Source organism: Lissotriton vulgaris, chromosome 5 (assembly GCF_964263255.1).
Source record: "Lissotriton vulgaris chromosome 5, aLisVul1.2, whole genome shotgun sequence".
NCBI classification, from domain to species: Eukaryota; Metazoa; Chordata; class Amphibia; order Caudata; family Salamandridae; genus Lissotriton; species Lissotriton vulgaris.
In genome coordinates, this window is record NC_141693.1 from 1,643,997,781 (window position 1) to 1,644,021,260 (window position 23,480).

A 23,480-nucleotide genomic window follows, 5' to 3' on the forward strand; every position below is an offset into this window, starting at 1 on the left:
AGAGCTAAAAAGCAGATGCTGCCTAATGTGTATGGGGACTGCTTATAGTTCTTTTCCCTGTTGCACGTAAAGCACAATGGAAAAAACTGCAATTGTATATATCTCAAGCGTGCTTTGATGTGCTGTGATGGTTTAGAATCAGTATAAAGTGCCCAGATGGGCCCTCCTTTAAAGTTTACACCGTGCCAATGTTGTATGCTTGGTAAATTAATCATTTATTGAAACAATTGTAAAATTCTTGTTTGGGAGGATATTTTTTTAACCAATAATTCGGGCATCTTACACATGGGTGAGCATATCTAGTATGTGTAGATTTAGTCAAGATACTTCTTATCAAGATCTAAGCTTACAGGTAAGTAAAGAACTTGTTTTCATAGATGATGTATTCATGATCTGAGGAAAAAATAAGCATATTTACTGTATCTATAGCTTTCTTTAATCATTTTTTTTTTTTAGCTTTCTTTACTGGGAGAAGTGGAAAGTGCCAGTTTATCCCCAAGTCAGAAGCCTCATATCTGTGAACATTGTAATGCTGCTTTTCGAAGTTCCTATCATCTGCGTAGACATGTGCTGATTCATACTGGTAGGAATTCTTGTTTTTTTTTTTTTTTTCATTGTTGAAGAACCTTGTGCGAGAACTAAAGGGTTATTTTTGGACTCAGATATTTTTTAATATATTCTTCCCAAAGCCCTTCATCTTTCACCAGGTCTTTTTAAACTGTTATGGATTTTACACAGAAATGCATCTTAGTCATATTCTATGACCTTTCTTTTTAGCACAAAAAAGTTGTAGATGTAGCAAACTAACTTTATAAAAATTAGATGGTACTAGCTTGTAGACCCCTGTCTTTGTGCCTTATGGCTGACCAAGTCTTGAACTGTAGAGAACCTAAGCTGCTTCTTAACCCAAACTATTTAGAATTACCTTTTGCTACATTGCCTATATGACGTTCGTTTTTGAGATGTATGATTTATAAGCAGAATAGACATGTTTTTTTCCAGAAAGTCTGTATCAATGTGCGTAATGGCTGGATAACTACTGAGTTTGTAAATATAGTTCTTGCATGGTGCTCCTGGCCCTCTTGTCCACCCTACGGCAATAGGAAGGTGAATATGCTAGAATCCACTACCTGCATCTTGAGGTGCAGGTATATTATCAGCTGTAAAATACTGTTCTAGCCATAGAGCGATGGCAAACCAGGATAATTTGTGGCTGAGAAACCTGTTGAAAACAATTTGGTGTTACTTTAAAAAAATGGCTTGGAATAAAGCAGGATTGGTTCAGGCTCTACCTAACTGTTTTCACGCAGTGTATAAAGGACTCAAGCAGACAGACGTCCAAGATTCTTATTAGAGCAGTGTGTATATATTTTTCATCATGGGTGCACAGTTTCCTGTTGTTTTTTGCATGTGTTTTTATTGTTTCAAGTCAATTGTACTGTTTTTAGGTATGGGGTTTGACAATGCAGCTGTCAAATTAACGTCCCCTTGTTTATCGTGTTTTTACACACCCCAATGGACTGTTATAATCTCGCCTAACATAGTTGGGTGTATGGATGTATCTTTTTGCCTCCACTCAAATGCTTGCATTGGACTACTTTACAACCATAGGCCTCACCATACTTCTGTGGTTTGCAACTTTGTCTCACTCTAATGGGCTGTGATTGGTGTCTGTGCAAGCAAATTAAACCAAGATGTATTGGCATTGTCAGTGCTTTGCTTGTGTTGTGGCTTTTTGATTAAAAAAAAAAAGGGGGGGGCTATTGCGTGTTTTGCATGTTTTGTTTCTTAGTTTGATTGGAAAACATGACCAATTATTTATTAAAAATGTTGTTCTGGGATCTCCACCTACGTAAAGAGATTAAACCATTTTATTAACCCAGGAACAATACTCATGGTGAGGAACTAGGTTTATAAAAAAGTAACTTTCTTATCCCATCACCTGCCATCATTGCCTGCTGGATTTTGTAGTCTTATACATCAAAGGGAAATGACTTGCCTTTCATTAAGTTTCACTGAAAGTTGTTCATAATTGCTCAGAATAAATGTTTGGGTGGACATCTGCAGTCTGTCATCCAGTTTTGGTAATATGGTGGAATTATTTTTAAATGTGAAAGCATCCAGACTTAAATCCCAACAGAGATTGTAATTGTGTAGTTGGACTGGTCTTTAATATGATATGGGAGCTAGTTTAAAAGTCATGAGTGAAATTTCTACACCCTTTATAACATTACGAGCGGTTGAATTGTGAGAATGTCTTCAATTTGTGGATTACTAAACTTCCATTCTATTCTTTCTGCAAGTAGAGGATAGCAGCTTCCTCTTCTCCGCTCCTTTATTGATCCATCCAATTACTTAGCAATCGCATAAGGGTAAATGCCAAGAAATAACTCTGTTTCACAGAATTAGGTGTTTTTCGGTAATGTCTGCTCTGTTCTGGTGGACTATTGATGTTGCCGTTTGGCTTTTCAGTGCTTAACCCAGAACAAACTATGGAAAAAGGCATTGCCTAGTGATCACTAAGAGATGGTGGAAAATGTCCACACTAGATCTACTCACTGATCACCATTACTGCCCGAAAAACATATGGCTCTTGCTATGTGGTTAGGAAGAGTGTGGTTAAGAAGTTCGTTGGTACTTTTGTTGAAGTAGGTCACTGCTGCTGGATGTTGTGTAGGAAGGTGGGAAGAGTTCTGTCCTAGAATGGAAAAGAAATGCGTTCTTATCGGTGGCAAGAATACATGTTGTTGCTAAACAACAATTTTCTTAGATTGATCCACATTCCTTTAGTAGCATAGGTTGGATCATTTGATATCTTACAGTTTACTTGTGTGATTTGTCTGTGTAGCACCGTGATGATGCTTAATGTTGAGTGGCAGTTCATTGCTAGGGATTTGCTCTGTTCCCTCGGGGAATAATTAACAGAGCTCTTACTGGGAGGGTGTATGGGTTACAGTGCCATTTGTTCCTGAAGTTTATTCCTTACCATCTTCTTTTTAGGTGAAAGGCCTTTTCAGTGCAGCCAATGTAACATGAGTTTTATTCAGAAGTATTTACTTCAGCGACATGAAAAAATACATAGTGGTGAGTACCAATAATTAATATTTTTGAAAACCATGAAAGCTTCCACCTAGCTTTGTAGATTTCCTTATTTCTCCTCTTTCAGTATTCAGACACACAACTTTTATAGTGTCTTGGGTTTCCTATTCAGTTCACTTTAGAGTTTCGATGTGTTGGGTGTTTGTGTTTTGACCATACCTTGTTTGATTTGTACTTGTTGTAGTCCTTGGACCTTCGAAAAAAATATATGCATACCCATTTTGTCAGTCCTATCCACTTAGTCAGATCCTCTTTATCCACCTTGATGGTATTGATGTAGCTTAACTTATCTATGGCTAATTGGCGACGTGTCAAACAAAGCTGATTATATGTTTGCCTCGTGAATTTCACTGTATACTAGTCATCTGTTTTAACTTGATTTCAAGAGTCAGTCTTCTATGTAATTTCGTAAGTAATTCTTCATGTACAGTCTTTACGCCTTGTGCTCTACTTATAGTTACTGTAATGTCTACGCTAACCAAATAACCCTGGAAGTGCATTGGGCTTAGTCCCTTAAATTAATGTGTATTGATAAGGAAATGACCTGCACACCAATATTCTTGTAGATACAGTTTCACACTCAATGTCTAAAAGAAATGCTCACCGTTTAGTTCACCTTTTTGTATGGCTTGAAGTCATTATTACCATGTCCCGTAGTCACAGTAATCTCTGCGGGTCACACCCAATACCCACATGGCTCTGTGTAGGATTGTGATATTAATTAATTTTAACTAACTAATTCATGACCTTATTCTATTGTCTAGTATTTTATGATTAGTCATTTATGTTTATCTTTTCAAGGGGAAAAGCCTTTTTGTTGTGATCAATGTGATATGAAATTTATCCAGAAGTATCACATGGAGAGGCATAAGAGGACACACAGTGGAGAAAAGCCATATAAATGTGATACTTGTCAACAGGTGAGGAAATAAAATAAACATTAGCTACAAATTATGTTCTTATATTATTCATTTCTAAGAAACCCCCACACTGTTTTGCATCATCTAGCCTATGCCAAGTAGCAAGCTATGGCCCGACACAAAGCTTTTGCTTTTTGAATAAACACACATTATCCATACTTTTTTAAAGTATTTTAAAGAAGTATTATTCTAGTGTGTGTGGGTTTCTGTTCACATACTTCAGCCTTTGGCATCATGGGGGTTTCCCTTTGTTTTTCATTTGTTGCATGGGCTGATCATCAGTGCCATGGTGTTTTGTATATGGACATATTGTTTTATTAAGTTCTCCTTGGGTTTTTGGTGATGGGCTCAAGTGGTCCTTTTGCTAGATTGCAGAAGCAACATGGTGTGTTTTTGCCTTTCGGAGTCTGTATGTCCTTTGATGTATTTACTGGCATGACAATTACAGGCATATGTTTTTGTTTAGGTAGTGCATCCTATTTAGTTTTTAGAAAGCCAAGGCTTTTCTCTAATCACCATTCATGTTTGCATTACTGTATTGTCATGGTAACATGTTGGTTTTGCAGCTTTCATTTGATCACGAAGTGATGTCCACCGTTGGGTTTATTAGTGCAGACATTGGAAAAATATACATCGGCAAGCGGACAGCTTGAATGAGTATTGCTTACACTTTCAACATGACTGCTTGCCACAATATGGTGACCACCTTGACAGTATAGAAAAATTGTTTTATACTTTCAAGATGGCTGCCATGATGCAAGAAGTAGTTATCAAGGTCAATGGGTTACTCATTGTTACATGGATGACTGCTGTGACTACTTTCCGCAGACCCAGGCAATGACATGATTAAACGGTTGGAGTTGTGATGTACAGAACTTTTTTTGTTGCCCTTCAAATACTTGCTCTGTCTGGTAATTTCATGCAGTCTACTTTGACTGGAACCTATCTTTCCCTAAGTAGTGCTATGTGCAGAGCGAATAAGGAGTACACGAGTGCTTTAGGGTGAATCCCAGGATTGGGGGGAGAGGGTAGTGGGGGGCCGTGGCCCCACTCACCCCACCTTCCCCCTATTTACACCTCCCACCCCAAAGGTGCATTGCTCTGGTGTCCGGCGGCTCTGGAGCTGCGGGCGATTCGGCTTGCACTGAAGCCATTCCTCCTCTCTGTCCGGGGGAGTGTAGTGCAGATGTTCACGGACAACACCACCGCCATGTGGTACTCCAACAAACGGGGTGGGGTCGTGAACCCTATGCCAGGAGGCTATGCGCCTCTGGCAGTGGCTGGAACATCATGGCGTCTGAACGTGGACGTGGCGCAAGGTCTCGTTCAGTAGTGGGGAGAGCCTTGGTTAGATCTATTTGCCACAGAAGAGAACGCGCAATGTCATCCGTTCTGCTTGTTGGAATTTCCAAGGCGGCACTCGCTCAGAGACCCTTTTCAACGGGAGTGGAGTTGCGGTCTGTTGTACGCCTTTCCGCCTATACCACTTCTGCCCAGAGTGCTGAAGAAGATCAGACGCCACCGGGCCCAAGTCATCCTTGTGGCTCCGGACTGGGCACGAAGATACTGGTATCCCGAGCTACTCCGCATGTTGGTCGATCCCCCGATTCGTCTGCCTCTTCAGGAGGACCTTCTGTCGCAGCAGTAGGGGACGGTCCTCCACCCGAACCTGTCCAGCCTCCACCTCCATGCGTGGAGATTGAGCGGCGACAGTTGGGGCAATTTGACTTGCCTCCTGAAGTCTGTGATGTTGTTCTGGCAGCCAGGCGTCCCTCCACAAAATCGGAATATGCCTGCAGGTGGACAGCAAAGGCTGTGGATCCACTTTCTGCCCCTCTTTCTGAGGTTCTCCTCTTTCTTCTTTCTCTTGCCCAGCAGGGCTCTGCTCTGGGCACTATCAAGGGCTACCTCTCTGCCATTTCCGCCTTCTTAAGGCTCCCTGATCAGCCCTCTTTGTTCAAGTCCCCAGTTGCAAATAGGTTCTTGAAGGGCATCACTCATATGTTTCCCCCCCCCCCCCTGTTCCTTTCGTGATGCCTCAGTGGGACTTGAACCTTGTTTTGATTTATCTGATGTGCGCTCCCTTCGGGCCACTTCATAACTGTCCTCTTCGTCTTCTTACCCTTGAGACTGCATTCCTGGTTGCCATCACCTCTGCCAGGAGAGTGAGTGAGCTCCAGGCCCTTTCTTCACAAACTCCTTTCCTTTCTGTTCATCCGGACAAAGTTGTGTTGCGGAAGCGACCTGCTTTCCTGCCCAAGGAAGTCACAGCCTTCCACATCGTGCAGTCCATCACCATGCCCACCTTCTTTCCGCATCCCTCGGAAGAGGGGCTCCACCGCTGGACCCAAAACGTGCGCTCTCATACTATATTGATCTCACACGCCAGTTCCAGGTGGATGACCAACACGTGGGCGCTAAGAAGGGTCGGGCGGTGCACAAACGGACCATTTCCCGAGGGGTCGTCTTCTACATAAAGGCTTGTTATTTACTGGCTAAAAGGGAGCCTCCTGTGAGGCTACGTGCCCATTCCACTCGGGCCACGGCAGCTACTACTGCCCTTGGTCGGGGAGTCCCCTTGCATGACATCTCAGGCAGCTACGTGGGCCTCGCTGCACACATTTGCAAGACACTACTGCCTGGACAGCCAGGTCCAGAGAGATGGCTTTTTCGGCCTTTCCGTTCTCCAGGACTTTCTGGTGTGATGATTGGTTCGCAGGCCCACCACCGGGGTTGGTATTGCTGGGATATCTATTCTAAGGTAAGGAATCTAATACTAACCTATTTCTTTCAGATGCACAAGTTACTTACCTTCGGTAACGATATATCTGTAAGAAACAGTAGTTAGTATTAGATTCCTTACCGCCCCACCCATCCTCCCCGTTCTGCGAACCGATATCTAGGCTTAAGGTCCCTAGTTTCATGGCACCAGTGTTGGTTTTTATCATGGCTCTGCGTTTCTGGCGCGGAAAAAGCTGTGTATACGACGTCATCCCGGCACCGACGATGGCCGCGGAGCCGCACAGTGGTACTGCTATGCAAAAATTTCCGGATCCAGACTGACGCCTGGGGATATTCTAAGGTAAGGAATCTAATACTAACTACTTTGTTTCTTACAGATATATCGTTACCGAAGGTAAGGAACTTGTGTTTTAGGTCGAGCCTGAGTCGGCGCGCATGTGCTGCTCTGGCGTTCTGCTGTAGTAGAGTATGGAAGAGAAGCCCTGCCCACATTTTTGGTTGGCTTCTGTTTTGTCCTTAAATGAAGGCTTCTGATTCAGTAATCTGTTTTAGTTCCTCCTTTTCCTCATTTGTACCCTCCCATGGCTACTGGCCCCTTTTCTTCACCTTCTTGCAACATGGAGCAGTCGAAATAACTATTGCTTGTCTGAGGACTGCTCATCGTGATTGTGGTGTTCCTGACCAGCAACCAACTTCTTAACATGTTTACGCTTGGTGTGTCTGCCTTCTATCCAACATGAAACTTTAGAGAGAACGCCTACCACACGTCCAACACAGTGCAGATACACCCTATGTGTGAACCACACTCCTCTCCTACTAACACCAAACACTGAACAGACCACATCAGCAGCACTCGATGCCTACCAAAAACCAGCTCATTTATTACTCAACACCCACCCAACACCGCTTAGATATCACCTACCCAATACCAGGTCCGATAATACTCAACACTGACCCAACACCGACCCAACACCAGGTCAGATATTACTCCACAACCGCCCAACACCAGCTCAGATATAACTCTACACCCACCCAACACCAGCTCAAATAGAACTCGACACCCACCCAACACCAGCTCAGATATTACTCGACAACCATCCAACACCAGCTCAGATATTACTCTACACCCACCACCAGCTCAGTTATTACTAGACACCCACCCAACACCAGCTCAGATATTACTCAACACCCACCACCAGCTCTCAGCTATAACTCGACCTCAACCCCACACCAGGTCCGATATCCCCTAACACCAGGTCAGATATTACTCTACAACCAACCAACACCAATTCAGGTATTTAAAAGAATCTGATACAAGCAAGCTTGAAGCAGTTATAACACGTACACACATTTAGCACAGTTCAGAGTAGTCATATGGTTGAACCACACAAAGCTCAGAACAGAACTTCACTGTTCAGGAAACCTACCTCTCCAAGACAACAAGTAGCACACTAAACCGGCACGCCACTAGTAAACCGATTTATAGGTGTGCTGTAGTCTCACACTCAGACGCAGTCTCAAACCTAACAGTGCGGCGACCACTCACTCGTGGCCTCTACCCCCATTGGTAAAGATGTTTCACTTCGCAGAACGCTGCAGATTGTGATGTGTTCTGCATTTCTCATACCAGACAAGGTCTGTAGAACACACGCTGCCTGTCCTCATAGCCCTTGTCAGTCCTTCCCAACATGTTGTCACGAAGAACCTTGAGCAGCAAGAAACTGACGGCGCTAGCAGTTTGGCACACACCTAGCCATGCAGCATAGAATGAGATTCAGAAAATCGAACTTCCTAGTCATGCCCTTGACTGCCTGCCTCACAACAAAATATCGAAATGTGTGAAATATTAAGAAATGGGGCGTCATAGCATGTTCATTAAATGATCTTTAAATTTACATTAAAAGCTTTAAAATACTTTAGTAGCTGATGACAAATCAGATTGCTGAAAATATCCACTTGCTACCAGGAAAGTGCTGCCAAGCACAAAAGACTGCGATCTGTGCTTCATTTGAACCTGCTGCAGATGTGATCCAACACCTTACGAATTGATGAATTTAGAGGTGTGCAAATCATTGAAATGTTTGACTTGAAATTTTTGTATGGCGTGAACTCGACCCGAAGATACTGGAGTGCTGTACATGAGCACCAGTTAAGTATGCAAGAACACATTAATTGTTGTCCTAGTCAGTTACATCACATTAAGTGACATCACAGCCTTTATCCCAAATAATGGGCTCTATGCAATTTTAAGTCTGCCGCTAGCCAAACCTTTTTATTTTAGTAAAAGTATGAATATTTTTAATTTCAGGAACTTTCGGCCCCTTGGTCTGTTGTCGTTTATATTTTTCTTCCGCGGATTACAGCGTACAAAAAGGGTTAATGAGTCTGCACATTCTGGTAATTTCCTAAATTCACTGCCAGTGAGGACATTCTACTCTTTCACAAGGAGCACGTCCGTACACAAAGTAGTTCTTTTCATTGCCAGGGGCTACAATGGCAATGTTTTTAAGACCCTAAAATAGTTTATTCATCCCAATTTCAAAACAAAGAAGTATTGCGAAGCCTAAAGGCTGACTACCAATGCCTGAGCAATTGACTTTGCCAATGCTTGTTTGGCAAATTAATTTGTAACTTATATTGAACCTATCAATAGTTTTTTTTTTCTCAAATGCCCATTTGCTTTCGTGTGCAATTACCAAACTTAAACAAATCTAAAAATATACGTAGGTACTGCCACGTCCTCTTCCTTCAAATGTTGTCTTTACAGAAGGTCCTCTGTCTCCTTCCATGGTTTTCTTGCTGTCCTTCAATACCAGCAACCAGCTATATTGCTTTCATGTATTAAGTCGAGTCAACCATATAGCACAAGTTGTCTGATTGTAAACGACTTATTGTGGGCCTACCAAGAACTTACAAGGCGTAGACCTGCCCATAGCTTATCATTGGTTGCCTTTGTCAGTCTCAATTGCCAATTTCTCCTGTTAGCACTGCCTAACACAGCTCCAACATACCCTACAAGTGGGGAGGGGATGTTCCATAATGGCTAGAGCTGCTGACTTCAGAGTTGGGGAACTAGATTTGAGTCTCAACACCGGCTCAACATCCTGTGTTTCTGGGCGAATCCCTTTACCTCCTTGTGCCCACAAAAAATTAATGTGTACTTAACTGGTGCTCCAGGACTGGTGTTGATGCTGAGCACCGGAAACCACTGAATCAAATTAAGCGCTGCATGCCACATAATTCCACTACACAAATCCAATCCAACACACAATTCCACTACACACCACATACATACATTCCATAACATAGGTAAAAGACATTGTCATTTACAATGCCAATAGGTCTAACCCAAACAAATGCGAGACCGATTGCAATTTCAATGCATGTTGTCCTTGATAAGAGTCACCTGAGAACTATTTTGTTTATTCTTAAGATACCGGGCTAAGATTTTTCCTGCAGTGTTACCTGCACATATTTTTAGCAAGTTGAACTTCTTCACCCATTAACCTGCTCTGGAACTCCGGAGTTTGTTTTACTGGTACTTGTTATTGTTTATGAAATTTAATAAGAGTTGTACCCTTTTCTGAATGATGTCTGATTTCAAGTCGTTTTATCTCAGTTTATCTGCCAGCAGTTTCCCAGGGACTGCTTAATGTTAGAACTCATGCCTGCAACATCTTGTTGCATTATGTGCACCCTAAGCTTTGTGGTTTGACAAGCTTCAAGACAGCAGAGTTTTTTTTTAGGATGGAGTCCATCATGTTGTTGAGTTTGGTTTTGCTTTTGATGGGTGAATCTGGAGTGGGTGGTTTTGATTTTGTTCTATTTGTTGCAGGTTTGGAGTCTTTTTCACCCATCCTGAGGATTTGTGTTCTCGGTTTGTTGTAAAGGGATATGGCAGCGATTACTGCTACGGCTTACCACACATAGTTTATGGGGTGGGATGGACCGATTTGTCAGAACTGACAGACTTGTGTCTTGATGTTAAGACTCTGTTGTACTTAGCTAACCAGGTTGGCTGCTAGACTTAACTGTTGTACTTGCTGGTATTTAGTATACTTGCTGGTAATCACTTTGGCACATTTAGGTCAAAGGGCCTAGTTGTCAGAATGAATTAATTGAAGACCCAGTGCTTTAAAGTCGTTTTATCAGTGGTTTCACCTGGTGAATTAATCTGGTGGCGATGACTGGAGCGCAGGCGGGTGGGGAGCAGGGATTCTTCTGCTCCTGAACGAGTATCTGCTCTCGCATTCAGTACTAGAGTTGCACTTGTAGTCACTTTGTTTAATAGAGCCGGGTGACCTTCCCAGAGACTGAATTCAGAGCATCAGCTCCCCAGTGATGCAACATAAGGGCTTCCTGCCTGGTGAGTGTGCGATGTACTCATCGTTGAGCATACTGCTTTTCAGGGAGATTGGTAGGGTTGAAATTATTCACAGGCCACAGTTATGTTGGAAAGACCCCGTACCAGGCCCAAACATCTTGATGGCCTTGCACTCACGGTGGGCATGAAGATGTTGGTATGCACAGCCAGGGCAGGGTGATGATTGTAGCGGTGGTAATGGTGGCACACGTTTGGGGGAGTTCCTTGTACCTATGGCACAGTCACACACAGTGCCCGCATGCCAGCGTTAAAACTGTAATATCCACAGACACAAACCTTGTTTCGTGCAGATCGGAGCTGGTAGATAATGCAGGATGGGCCCTGGTATCCTGGGTTACGGCGATCACACTGGATTCTTAATTATAGGCCACGTTGTATTGCAGGGAATGAGAGCCCCTTCAGATTCTAGTGCCCTTCCCCGGTGTTTCGGCAGTCTTATGTGGTCCACTCTTTCTACAGAAGAGAATGCAGCGACAACAGGATTGAGCTCCGACTCAAGAGGCCATTTTCCTCCGCATCAGGCCACGCCCCTCCATTTATAACTTAATGTTTAAGGTAAATTTTGCGTGCATAAAGATAAGCAATTAAGATTGATTCAGGGGTGTGGAATTCCTATAGTGCGATGCCCGGGACATATAGTTTGGGGTAAAAGGGCAACAAGTTTTCATGTGTATTTTGTCTTTGGGACAAGTAGGCCCAACCCCCTACAGCTCAAACCCGTTGGTCTGCCAGTTTACAGTATCACTTATGTCTACAATTAAGGTAATGTGTGTCCATGTGTTAATGCTGTCCACATTTATATTTATGGTTCATTAACCCCTTCCACACTCATGACGAGCTGGGCTCGTCATGGTGTAGCCTCCTCGTACACTCATGACGAGCCCAGCTCGTCATGAAACAATGTAAAACAACAAATTCCAGCACAGATGGGGAAAACGCATAGCAGCCATGGAGTTAATGCAACACCTTTATTATTAGGGTGAGCACTAAAAGTAAATGTTGTAAGCGCTGCCTGCACCACTGACAGTGGTTCCAGTTTAAATGTGTACACACGTTTTCAAAGTTAATTAATATGCGTATTTTTATCATTCTCCCAGAATGCTCTCTGATTATATATGCAAATATTTGCAGGAACGTGAAAGCAAGAGTGATGATTCTCTGCTTTAAAAATAAAATGTTCACAAAAAAATACAAGTAGGAAAAAAACTAGTTTGCTAAACTACTGTAAGATTTTAGGTACCATATCTTTGCAGCTTCATTTAGTAACATGTTGATGTATGCTAGTATTTCCCAAACATATTCATAATGAAAACCATTGTAAATACGATTGTGAAACAAAAATAAACAACAGGGGTGTGGAATTTAATAAAATATCTACTTGTCCATGGGGCAGGTTGCTTCATAAATCTACTTGCCCTGTAACAAAATCCACTTGTCCCTTTTGTGCCTTGTAATGTGGCGACAAATTACGGCAGGAATCTCATTATATAAGAGTTCTGATATAACCTCTCTAATTATACCAGGGCTCGTACCATAGTAGGGTTGCATACTAGCATTTCCCTTATGCTGCCATGTTTCTGCAGGTCTACATACTGAGCTAATGTATTGGTAAGAAATAGTTCAAGGGTTGGAATGCCCTTTTGAGTCTGTGCAAACCTACTAACGTGCGTGTTGGGTTTGCACCAACTCTTTTCAAATCTTTTCCCGTACTGAAAAAGATTGGAAATTTACTCCTGACAGTCACAGACGTAAAACTTCTTTCAGGGTTGGGAAAAAAGTGGTTAGAGGAAAAGTGAACTTGAAACTTAAGATTTTCACATGAGCCAATCTACACATGTGCTCATGCTAAAATGCAGTTCACAAATAATTTCTCGGAGTACTATTTCTTGGCCTACTTCTGTAAATTCTTGTGAATTCATGGAAACTGTATATATGCACTTAATGCAAGGATATATACCATGGATGCACTTTTGAGACTTTCATTAATAATTGGGCTTCTTATTAGGCCTGGCGTTAACCATGACCTATTGTGTTTAATAAAATTCTGTCTCGCTCTCTTTTTCTCTCCGTCTATCAGATGGCTTCACTGTCAGTGACAGTATTCTTCTCTTTGACAAGGAGCATATTGGCACACAAAGTAGTTTTGTTCAGTGCCCGGAACTGCTGTGGCAATGTGTGCTTTTTGAGACCAAAAACAATTTTTGCTTTTGCCAATGCTTGTTAGAATGGTGAGGGCCCAGCAGCTCCCACACGGATACGGTTTTACAAAAACCATGCCTGAACAAGTCCCGCATTGACAAAACCAAAATGCTGACCACCAATTTCAGACCTACTGGCTTTGCCAATGCATGTTTATTTTTGTTTCCGGTAATCATATTTAAACTGGTTACTCTGATTTTCCATTATGAATATTTTGGGGGAAATACAAGCATATATCAACATGCTGCTAAATGATGCTGCAAAGATATGGTACCTAAAATCTTACAGTAGCAAAATGGGTTTTTTCCTACTTGCATTTTTTTTTAAACATTTTATTTTGAAAGCAAAGAATCATCACTCTTGCTTTGAAGCTTCGGCAAATATTTGCATTTAATCAGAGAGCATGCTGGGAGCATTATACATAGCCTCATATTACTAAACTTTGAAAACGTGTATACACATTTATACTGAAACCAATGTCAGTAGTGCAGGCCGAGCTTACAGTCTTTACTTTTAGTGCTAACCCTAATAATAAAGGCTTTGCATTAATAAACCATAAATACAAGCTTGAACAGCATTTAACACATGGACACAAATATTACCTTAACTGCAGACATTGCCCTTTCCTGATCCATAAAGTGATAATGTAAACTGGCAGCCAAAGGGTTTGTGCTGTAGGGGGTTGGGCCTACTTGTCCCAAGGACAAAATACACTTGAAAACTTGTTGCCCTTGACCCCAAACAATATGTCCTGGGAGTCGGGCTATAGGAATTCCACATCCCTGAAACAAGCATTGGTAAAGCCAGGTGGTCTGAAATTGGTGGTCATCCTTTTGGTTTTGTCAATGTGTGACTTGGTTAGGCATGGTTTTTGTAAAACCTTATTGGTGTGAGGACCTGCTGGGCCCTCACCATTCTAACAAGCGTTTGCAAAAGCAAAACATTGTTTTTGGTCCCAAAAAGTACACATTGCCACAGCAGTTTTCGGCATTGGACAAAAACTACTTTGTGTATCAATATGCTCCTTGTAAAAAAGAGGAATACTGTCATTCACAGTGAAGCCAGCTATTAGAGCGAGGATTTTAATAAACATAAAAGGTCATGGTTAACACCAGGCCTAATTTGAGGCCTAATTATTAGTCTCAAATTTGCATCCATGGTATATATCCTTGCATTTAGTTAATATATACTGTGTCCAAGAATTTACAGAAGAAGGCCAAGAAATAGTACTCCTTGAAAATATTTGTGAACTGCATTTTAGCATGAGCAAATATGCATGTGTAGATTTGCTCATGTAAAAATCTGAATGTTTCCTAGTTCACTTTTCCTCGACCCATTTTTTTCCCCAACCCTGGAAGAAATTTTTCCTCTGCCACAGTCAGGAGTACATTTCCAACCTTTCTTAATATGGGAAAAGATTAGAGAAGAGTTGGTGAAAACCCTTAAAATATGCCAGTTAGTAGGTTTGAAAAAAGTAGATTGTGTAGCGCACTCCAATTTGTTCCAAAATTTTACTGGTAATCAGTTTTTACTCATTGTTCTTTCAGGCGTGCTGGAAGGGATGGAGGGAGCTACCCTCTAATATGAACAATGAACCATTCTGGTGACCAAAATCACCAGACCCTTTCCGAACAGCTAAATAGCAGAGATCCTTCTGTCTAAATTTAAATCATGCACTCCATGCATTTACTATTTGAATATTTTAATTTACATTCAGTCTGATTATGAAACTCCATCAATTCATTAGGCTCATTTCACATAAATAATCAACAAATGAATTCCATTGTTCAATGCCATAGGGCATTGAAAAATTGAATTAATTTGTTGATTTATTAAAGAAATACTTTATCTGTAGTATCCAGTGCCTGCCAACAGATACCCTTTTGCATGAGTTCAGGCACAACAACATGGCTAACTTACAGAAAAGCTCTTTCTGAGAAAGTTATTTGTTGCGTTTCCTTGTTAAGAATGTTGTTCACATTACAGAGGACTGAATCCTTTGGTCCTGAAGGAACGGAAAGATTTGTCGCTTATCAATTCCCATATTAAAGTATTCTCCCCAGGTAGAGCACTTTCGATCGAAGGATGCCCTGCTGAAATAGTTAAGAATAAAGGTGTTTACTGATCTTTAAGCCAAGCCCTTAGATTAAGACAACATCTGACCCTACGGGACCCAGGTCTCTCTGGAGGCACCAGCCCAGCCACTTCAACCAGGCATAAAGGTATCTTTTCATTGTGCCCTCTGCCCATGCCTTTGATAAGAGGCATTGAGCTTCTTGCAAAAAAAACTGTGACTTACTATCCCTTTTTTAGTTGAGAAGAATGGAGAACACTTACTAGATCCATCTCAGAGTGAATTTCCTCACGATCCTCCTCTGCCTCCTCAGTGGCATGGTCCTCTGCAAGGGTAGAACTCTAAACCTGGTCTGGATACTGATGGCATAGAGAGACCTGGCCCCTGGAGTGGGATGTTGCAAGTTTGTGGCTGGCCAAGCGCCCCCTGCCGTTACCAGCCCAGAGAAATTCTTGGGGGTAAAACCACCCTGAGCAACAGGACCCAACTCCAAAGATGTCATGCCTCCCAACTGGGGATCCACCTTCATCAGAAGAGATCTCCGGGGCTCAGTGTACAGGGCACAGCTGGCGTTCCCTAAAAAGAGAAGTGCCAGTTGTCCCCAACCAGATAGATTGTCTGGGGAAATAAGGGAACCAGATTGTTAAGCTTCCTAAGCCATATCAAGGATTTTTGGCGGCCGCCCTGTAATGTCTGGCAGTTTATCATAGCAGGACCACAATGAGCGAGCTATGCCTTAGTTTCGGGATCTCGTGTATATGTCCCTAGGAATGTAGCAGTCTTGGCATCTATTTCTAAAGGTTAAGGCCACCTTGCCCTCATGCAAGGGGTAAGGACATTCCGCTTTTTCACTAGCCAGAATTTCCATTTCAAGGGGTTTCCTCAACCTGCCTGCAATATGCGTGCTACCTCGTCTGCTGGAGACCATTTCGAAGAACTGGGATGCATTAGGTTATCTGGGTCCAGCATATCAGAGGTATCGAAGTGATGATATTTGATAGGGGAGGAGGGGAGGGGTTAACCTCAGCGTCCGGAGACTGATACCACTGCCTCGAAGTGCCCGCGTCTCCATCTGAATCCCTGTGAGAATCATCCACATGGGAATCATCTGCCTCCCGGAAGGAATTATGCATTGAGGTCGGTCTGGGCGCAGTTTCTCCTGGTGAATCACCCAATGGATTGGGGCACAGGGTTCTTGGAAGCCAGAGACTGAAATAGACGCCTTCGTGAGGTGATTGAAAGTGTCAATTTCCATGCCTTGGACGTGTTCATGTTTGGCCCCTACCTTCCAAGGGTGTTTTTTCAGGGACTCCCACCTGCTGCGAGGGATTGCAAGGAGTTAGAGGACCTATCGAGAGAAGGGGTTCCGGATTACAATAGTCTAGTTGAAGGAGTTTTCGTTCTAGAGGAACGATGGCCAAGTTGACCGCTTATATATCGACTCATCACAGAACTTCTCCTCCCTATAATCTTCCTCTCCCTGTTGCATTTTTGACTTTCTAAGGTTCGGGTGTAAATGGACCAATGGAGGCTGAAGTATGGTGCTGGTGTACAGCAGGTAAAAAACTTTTGCTCTGGTCTGTGCCTGTGGACCACTGCACCCTATTATTTCTCTAGGCTATGCACATGCGCTGTACCTGCGGTGTGAGCAGGTATTGTACTGTGCTGCCAAATTACAGACGCCATCCGGGGCTTCTGAGAAAATCAATGGGTTTGAGTATCCAAATCAACAATACTGACCCTCAAGGGCATCCACACTTGAGAGGCTGAGCTAACACGGCCAATACAGACCCCGCAGCCAGTATTCCTATTGGTTGCTGACTTCTTATCCTTTCCATAGCTTTGATGGGAAAGGTAGTTTATTGTGATGTTTTAAAGCAGCTGTTGTAAAAGAGTAAAGTGAAGAAAGAAAGCATAAGCCTCGCCTCCGTTCCTGACTAATTTGATATTTGCGTTATTCTCCCATGTTTTGAGATGGCTAGAAACAAATGTTTTGGCATACGATGTGACAGCAGCTCACACTTCACAGCTGGCATTGGAAGTGAGGGGATTTCAAAAATGTTAGCGTCTGTTTAAAAAAGAAAGAGAAAAGTGGAGCAATGCCTCTGCTGGCATTTTCACTTTAAGAGGGGTTTTAGCAGGCAGTGGTTTTAAAATATGAATAGTTTTTGCCCTCCCAATAAGTTGGGATTTTAACAAAAATATCTTTGTGTTGCACTTTACAAACGCATGATGACTTTTTCTTTTCAGTTTCTCCTCCTTGAATCACACTTTTAAAAATAGCACCAAATTCCTCAATCGCAGTGATCAATTTCTCACTTGGTTTAGTGGGTTTGCATTGATGAAGAACCTTTTGTTTGGGGTGTCGGGGCATGATGCCTATCTCAGTCAGTACTGTCTGGCATCTGGGCCTCATTGTTCCAGAACCTAAACGATAGGTGCCACCCAACACAAACTCATTTCCCCAAATCACTTTTTAAAATAGTATTATAATTTTTCTATAAATATTCCAAGAAGATATCAGAAGGAGAACCACAAGCTAAATAGAAGTGAGAAATAAATATACAGGACAGCTGCTGAAAGGACAGACCAGCAGGACTGTGACTTGGCAACGCTATCTTCCAGTCTCTGGTCCAGAAGCACAGAGGAACAAAATCAAGCATGGTACCATAAGAAAGAAACCATTACTCAGTGGCCTTTCTCTCGAATCTAGGCCCCAAGATTGCTATAGTTTCAATGAAATATTCTGCTAGTTGGATTTAGTATGCACTTCAAAGGTACGATCCAACGGTGAACCCACAAAAACAGATGTCATCTTTATAAAAAGACCAGGAACAATTTATGCACACAGTAGTACAAAATCGGCTTTAATGCCATTTCAAAATTAGTAGAAGACTAAGTTAATCCACGAGGGAGAAGAGTTAATGGCAGCCTAAGATGGTATTCCATTGATCAAGGAATTTGTGGTGTTGATTCTACAAAGACAGTTAAAGCCCCTCAGACCTTCTAAAAGGCCACACGGAAAATCCAGAGCACAGTAATACCAGGTTTCTCTCCTAGTTTAGGGCAATAGTTTGTAAAAGACCAAATGTAAGTAGATAGTCTGGCAGTATCCTCTACGTACATAATGCCGAAACTGATATTTTAGTATTGGGTGAGATCGCTCCAAATTCCTCCATGATTGAGTAGGTGAGGATTAAGTTTGAGTTCACTTCCAACCACGCTCTGAAATGTAAAAAGAAAATTGCAATGTTATTTTGTTGATACAGAACTCGCCTTTACTCCAAAGATCAGTTTTATTTTTTTAAAGGTGAAATCTTCCAATTAGATCCCAGTGAACTCATAGATTCTGTTCAAGATTCTTTCCACTGTGTACTAAACTTGATGGTTCAAAGTTCTAGTACCATCAAATTGACTTTTAGCTAGAGCTCATTGAGTCTGCCGTGCTTCATCAGATTTCTGAAACCTTGGCTGAGAACAGAAGTTATCCATCCCTACTTCAGAAAACCTTGTTCAGGCTGCCACTTGACTGATAGCATATCTCAAAAAGCCTAGCGATTGAAGAATACTATAACTCAACTTTCATACATTTGATTACATTATTAACTACTTTTGCTGCATAAGATGTGCTCCTTGATAACTATACTTTTAATGTTTCACTTAAGTAAAATTTAAACTTTAAAGGGTGATGATAGATATTGTATAGCATATAGTGTATCCTCTTGACATATGCTGCTTTAGCAGTCTGTTATGTAGGTTTGCATTTGTATATGTATATATAACAATACAATAATTCTAATGTAAAAAAAGTCCAGGATTTGGAATTCTAAAATTCGGCTAGTGCACAAGATCCCAAAAATGTGTTTTTATCCCCAAAAAAAATTCTGCCACCGTTCCCTTTTACTTCAAGCTAATTTCTTTCATTTTTAGAAACTCAATCATATGGGTATGCAAGTTTGAAATACAGCAAGTTTCCACTTATAGGGCTTGTTCACTGGTATAATGACAGGACTTTGCATTGCATCTTTCCCTTTGTTATACAACAGTTGACTTGATCAGTCAATTAAAACATGAAGCTGGCATGAGAATGTGTTATTACAAGCACTAAAATCACAATTCATGGAAAAATACCTTGAAAAGGCAAACATAGTAACCCTTCAAATGCTTGTTTTTTGTAATCTGCATGTCCGAATGTCAGTGCTTTAGAAAACTTTAATATATGCATTTGTAAAGGAAATCCGATGATGAAATATAAACACTTAACTGTTCTCTTTGTCATCAGTATTTTTCAAGAACAGATAGATTGCTGAAGCATAAGCGAACTTGTGGTGAAACCGTATGTAAAGGAGGAGCCGGTGCAGACATGGAACCCGGATCATCGAACAGTATAGACAATTTATCCAGTAACTTTGAGTTATCTCAGGGAAATGCTAGTTCTTCTGGAAGGAGAAAAAGTAAATGTAAAAGTCAATCTACTGAAAACAAAGAACACAAATCTGGCATCAAAATGAATGAACCACAATTGCCAATTAATTCAAGCATGCAAAATTATGCAGTTGAGATTCCTGTAGTGTCTTCCAGTAGTGATTTGGTTGAAATGGGTGTAGAAGAAACACACGCAAGAGTGCCAAAGTTGGTTTTCAAAAAAGTAAATCGAAAAAATGCTGAAAAAAGTGAACTTAATTTGATGTCTGCCATGCCAGACATGGTTAGGCAAAAACATTCTACAAAACCCAGTAGTACTCTTGAGCTGACAACGAGTTCGGGAGAAGAAAGTATCAGTCTTCTTCAGAATGCAAATACTAAACAAGGCCAAAATAGTAGCAACTATGATGACGCCATGCAGTTTTTGAAGAAAAGAAGATATTTACAAGCTGCAAATTGTAATAGTGCCTATTCAGTAAACGTAGGACACATGGTCTCCCAACAGTCGGTCATTCAGTCTGCAGTTTCAGGTGTTATGGACAGTGAAACCCCATTGGCGCTGATAGATTCTTCTACTCTGAGTACTGAAATAAAGGCCTGCCAGGACAAATCATCAGGAATTCCTGATGAAGTGCTGCAGTCTCTGTTGGACCACTACACTCACAAGTCAGAAAGCCACAATGAGGTTCCATTTACTATAAGTGAACATGTGGATTTAACACCCTCAGGAGAACATTCACATTTGGTTCAAGAAGAAAATGTTTGCTCAGACTCTCAGTCAAATCAAAATGATAAAGCAACTATGTTATATGAGTACTCCAAATACCTCCAACAAGCTTTAGAACGAACGAGCCATAGCACTAGTTTTCCTTTAGGACATGGTTTACAATTTGTTAGTCTTTCTTCAACTTTGTCTAATCATTCTTTGTTTTCAGACAAGCAGATCTACACTACATCCCCTCTAGAGTGTGGTTTCACCCCATCCATTGCTTCTGTACTACCTTCGACTTTGCCAAAGTCTCATTTTGGAATGCTGGTAGGCGCACAGCCTAGTTTTTCTTTATCACCTTTGGAGTCCTCGCATCAACAGTTGACGCCTTCACAAGAGCTTGCAGATCAGATAGACCCACAGAAAAACTTAGAGACATCTTCAGGCTACCAAATCTCATCTCAGGAATTAAACAATCAGAAGGAACCACAAAAACATCTAGAATCATCTTCAAATTTTCATCTTAATTCCTCAGAGTTGGACAACCAGATTGATCATCAGAAAAACATTGGATCTAGAGAAACTTACCAGATTGAAAACTTTGCACAAGCATTTGGTTCTCAGTTTAAATCGGGCAATAGAGTACCACTGGCCTTTAACACTAACTCTAACTCAGAGGTAGACCATCGAATACGGACTTCAGTAGCTGAATTCTCAGGGTACACAAATATCTTGTCTGATGTAAGTGAGTCAGGTAATTCAAGAGTAAAGACATCAACCAGCCAAAGTTACAGGTAAAATCCCGGAGCTGAATGTCTTTTAATATAATTGTTTATTTTAATTTGAGGACACTGCCATTAGAACATTTCTTCACAATCGTGTTAAGATTAATGTAACTGATGCCCTTTCAATGCAATTTTTGTATTTAGTTAGGTTAAAATATTAGTGTGATGTTAGGTCAATTTGTATTATGAATTTTAATCAAATAGTGGTTAATAAAAAGGCTGACATTTTTCATTTTATTGATAAATGTGAAGCAGTCTACGGTGTGCATGTAGATTGCCAGGGAATAGCCCACAAACTAAAAAGAAAAGTACTGCTCGCTCCCCTTTGTTCCTTGGATTAAGGTTTACCACAATTTGTTTACTCTCAGGAATGCATATTAAAATAAGGTATTTTCTTAAATATCTTCACTTTAATGGATTTACATATGTGTAGGTGAATGGAATACTTATTTAAGTAACATTTATAAGAGCTAAGAGTCCCTGGATAACTAAAGTACTCTTAAGACTCTAACAAATTTAAAGGCTCTTGATTAATTTTCTTTTGTCTTCCAAGCACCACCAGTGTTCATATGTAAAGGCTATATTCTATTGGATCCTACATCCAGCGATAGAAAAATAGCTTTAATACTGCATATTGACATGTTAGTAGCACACTTGTTCAAATAATGTATGTACAGATTTACTTTGATATACCTCATGTTACTGTCTAAACAAGCCAGGGACGTCAATCCAACTGTAGTTGAATAAAGTAATTGGCATTGTGCAAATGTATTACACTTTTGTTATAAAAACAGTGTTTAAAATTATTACTTTGAAATGAAATGACAACTTAAAACTCATTAGCTGGTTCATGTATGTGTTTTACCATAGTGCTTATTCAACTAGTAATCCATTGTCAAGTATTGTTAGATGCCATTGCTATTAATTTTGAAGATGATGCCTATTTGTAGCATGGAGTCTGCTTACATTCCGTACTTCCGTTTCTTTAATGTTGGGAAAGTGTTAAAAATAAACTTTGTTTAAAAGGTCATTTGATTTAATTAAGCACATTGTGTTGGCACAATGTGTTCGAGTAAGTGCAAAAAGAGACTCCTTTTATTCTGAACTGATAATGCAATTAATAGACTGTAACACTATTCAAATATGACTGAAATTAATGTTGTGCAGGTTTTCATTTTTTTATAAAGTCATCCATGCAATATTTTACAATGACGCAAAGTACTTTGGTAAATAAGTTATAATAAAAGTTTTAAGGGAAATATTTTACACACTTTACCTGTTTCGAAAACAAATTTTACTCATTTTGGTTGTTTGAACAATAAAACATTCATAGTCTTTGGTCAAATGTTGTGTTGGGCAGGACATGTGGTACATCCTAAGTGATACATGTGTGTAATTAACTTTACTTGTTTTTTTGACCTGTCTCCTTTAGAGCATTGAATTTGGATTTCATACAATAGAGCAGGTGTTCAGATTATACAGTAAAAATAGATTTTCTTAGTACATTTCCACGTTGAACTTAAAGGACCTGCAAAATATATATATCTATATATATATATATATATATATATATATATATATATATCCTTGCAGCTTCTGTAAACGACGTTTTAGGACCACAGAATAACGGACCACCAAGCAGCAGGTAAGTATTCAGGAAGATTTATTATCTCTTCACACTGTTCTTTCTGGCATGACTCGTTTCGGTTAGCAAGTAACCTTGATCACATTTTATTTATTTATATATATATATATATATATATATATATATATATATATATATATATATATATATATATATAGCACAAGGAGGGCGGCACAACCGGATACTTTTTAAGAAGCCTTTATTAGCACTTCACAACACTCCACCGATGCGTTTCAGCCTCACGGCTTTTCTCGCGGTCAGCAAGTCCTTTTTTACTTTATTTATATACTGCCCCATTTTAGCCTCAATGTGGCATTATGGGATACGTAGTTTATGAAACAAACATTAAAAGAAAACAATTATGACAGACAAAGGACTGGTGTGTTCTACTTGTTAAAGTACAGTACCATGCGTCCAAAGTTAGTTTCACTTGGGGCATATGTTATCAAGTATTTCCTACATATAAGTCATTATTTCCAAGTGTTGGGTATAGTACCC

At 40.7% G+C, this 23,480-nt stretch overlaps 1 protein-coding gene across 1 annotated transcript in view; it reads left to right on the forward strand.

The window, feature by feature from the left end:
- Positions 1-22,682, forward strand: part of ZNF281 (zinc finger protein 281) — a 78,347-nt gene extending 55,665 nt beyond the window's left edge. Inside the window, exons 3-6 of the mRNA XM_086923791.1 lie at positions 457-583; positions 3,001-3,084; positions 3,901-4,019; positions 19,701-22,682. Of these exons, the coding sequence (XP_086779917.1) occupies positions 457-583; positions 3,001-3,084; positions 3,901-4,019; positions 19,701-21,350 (1,980 nt within the window). The 3' untranslated portion in view covers positions 21,351-22,682. The remainder of the gene's footprint in view (positions 1-456; positions 584-3,000; positions 3,085-3,900; positions 4,020-19,700) is intronic.
- The last annotated feature ends 798 nt before the right edge of the window (positions 22,683-23,480 follow it).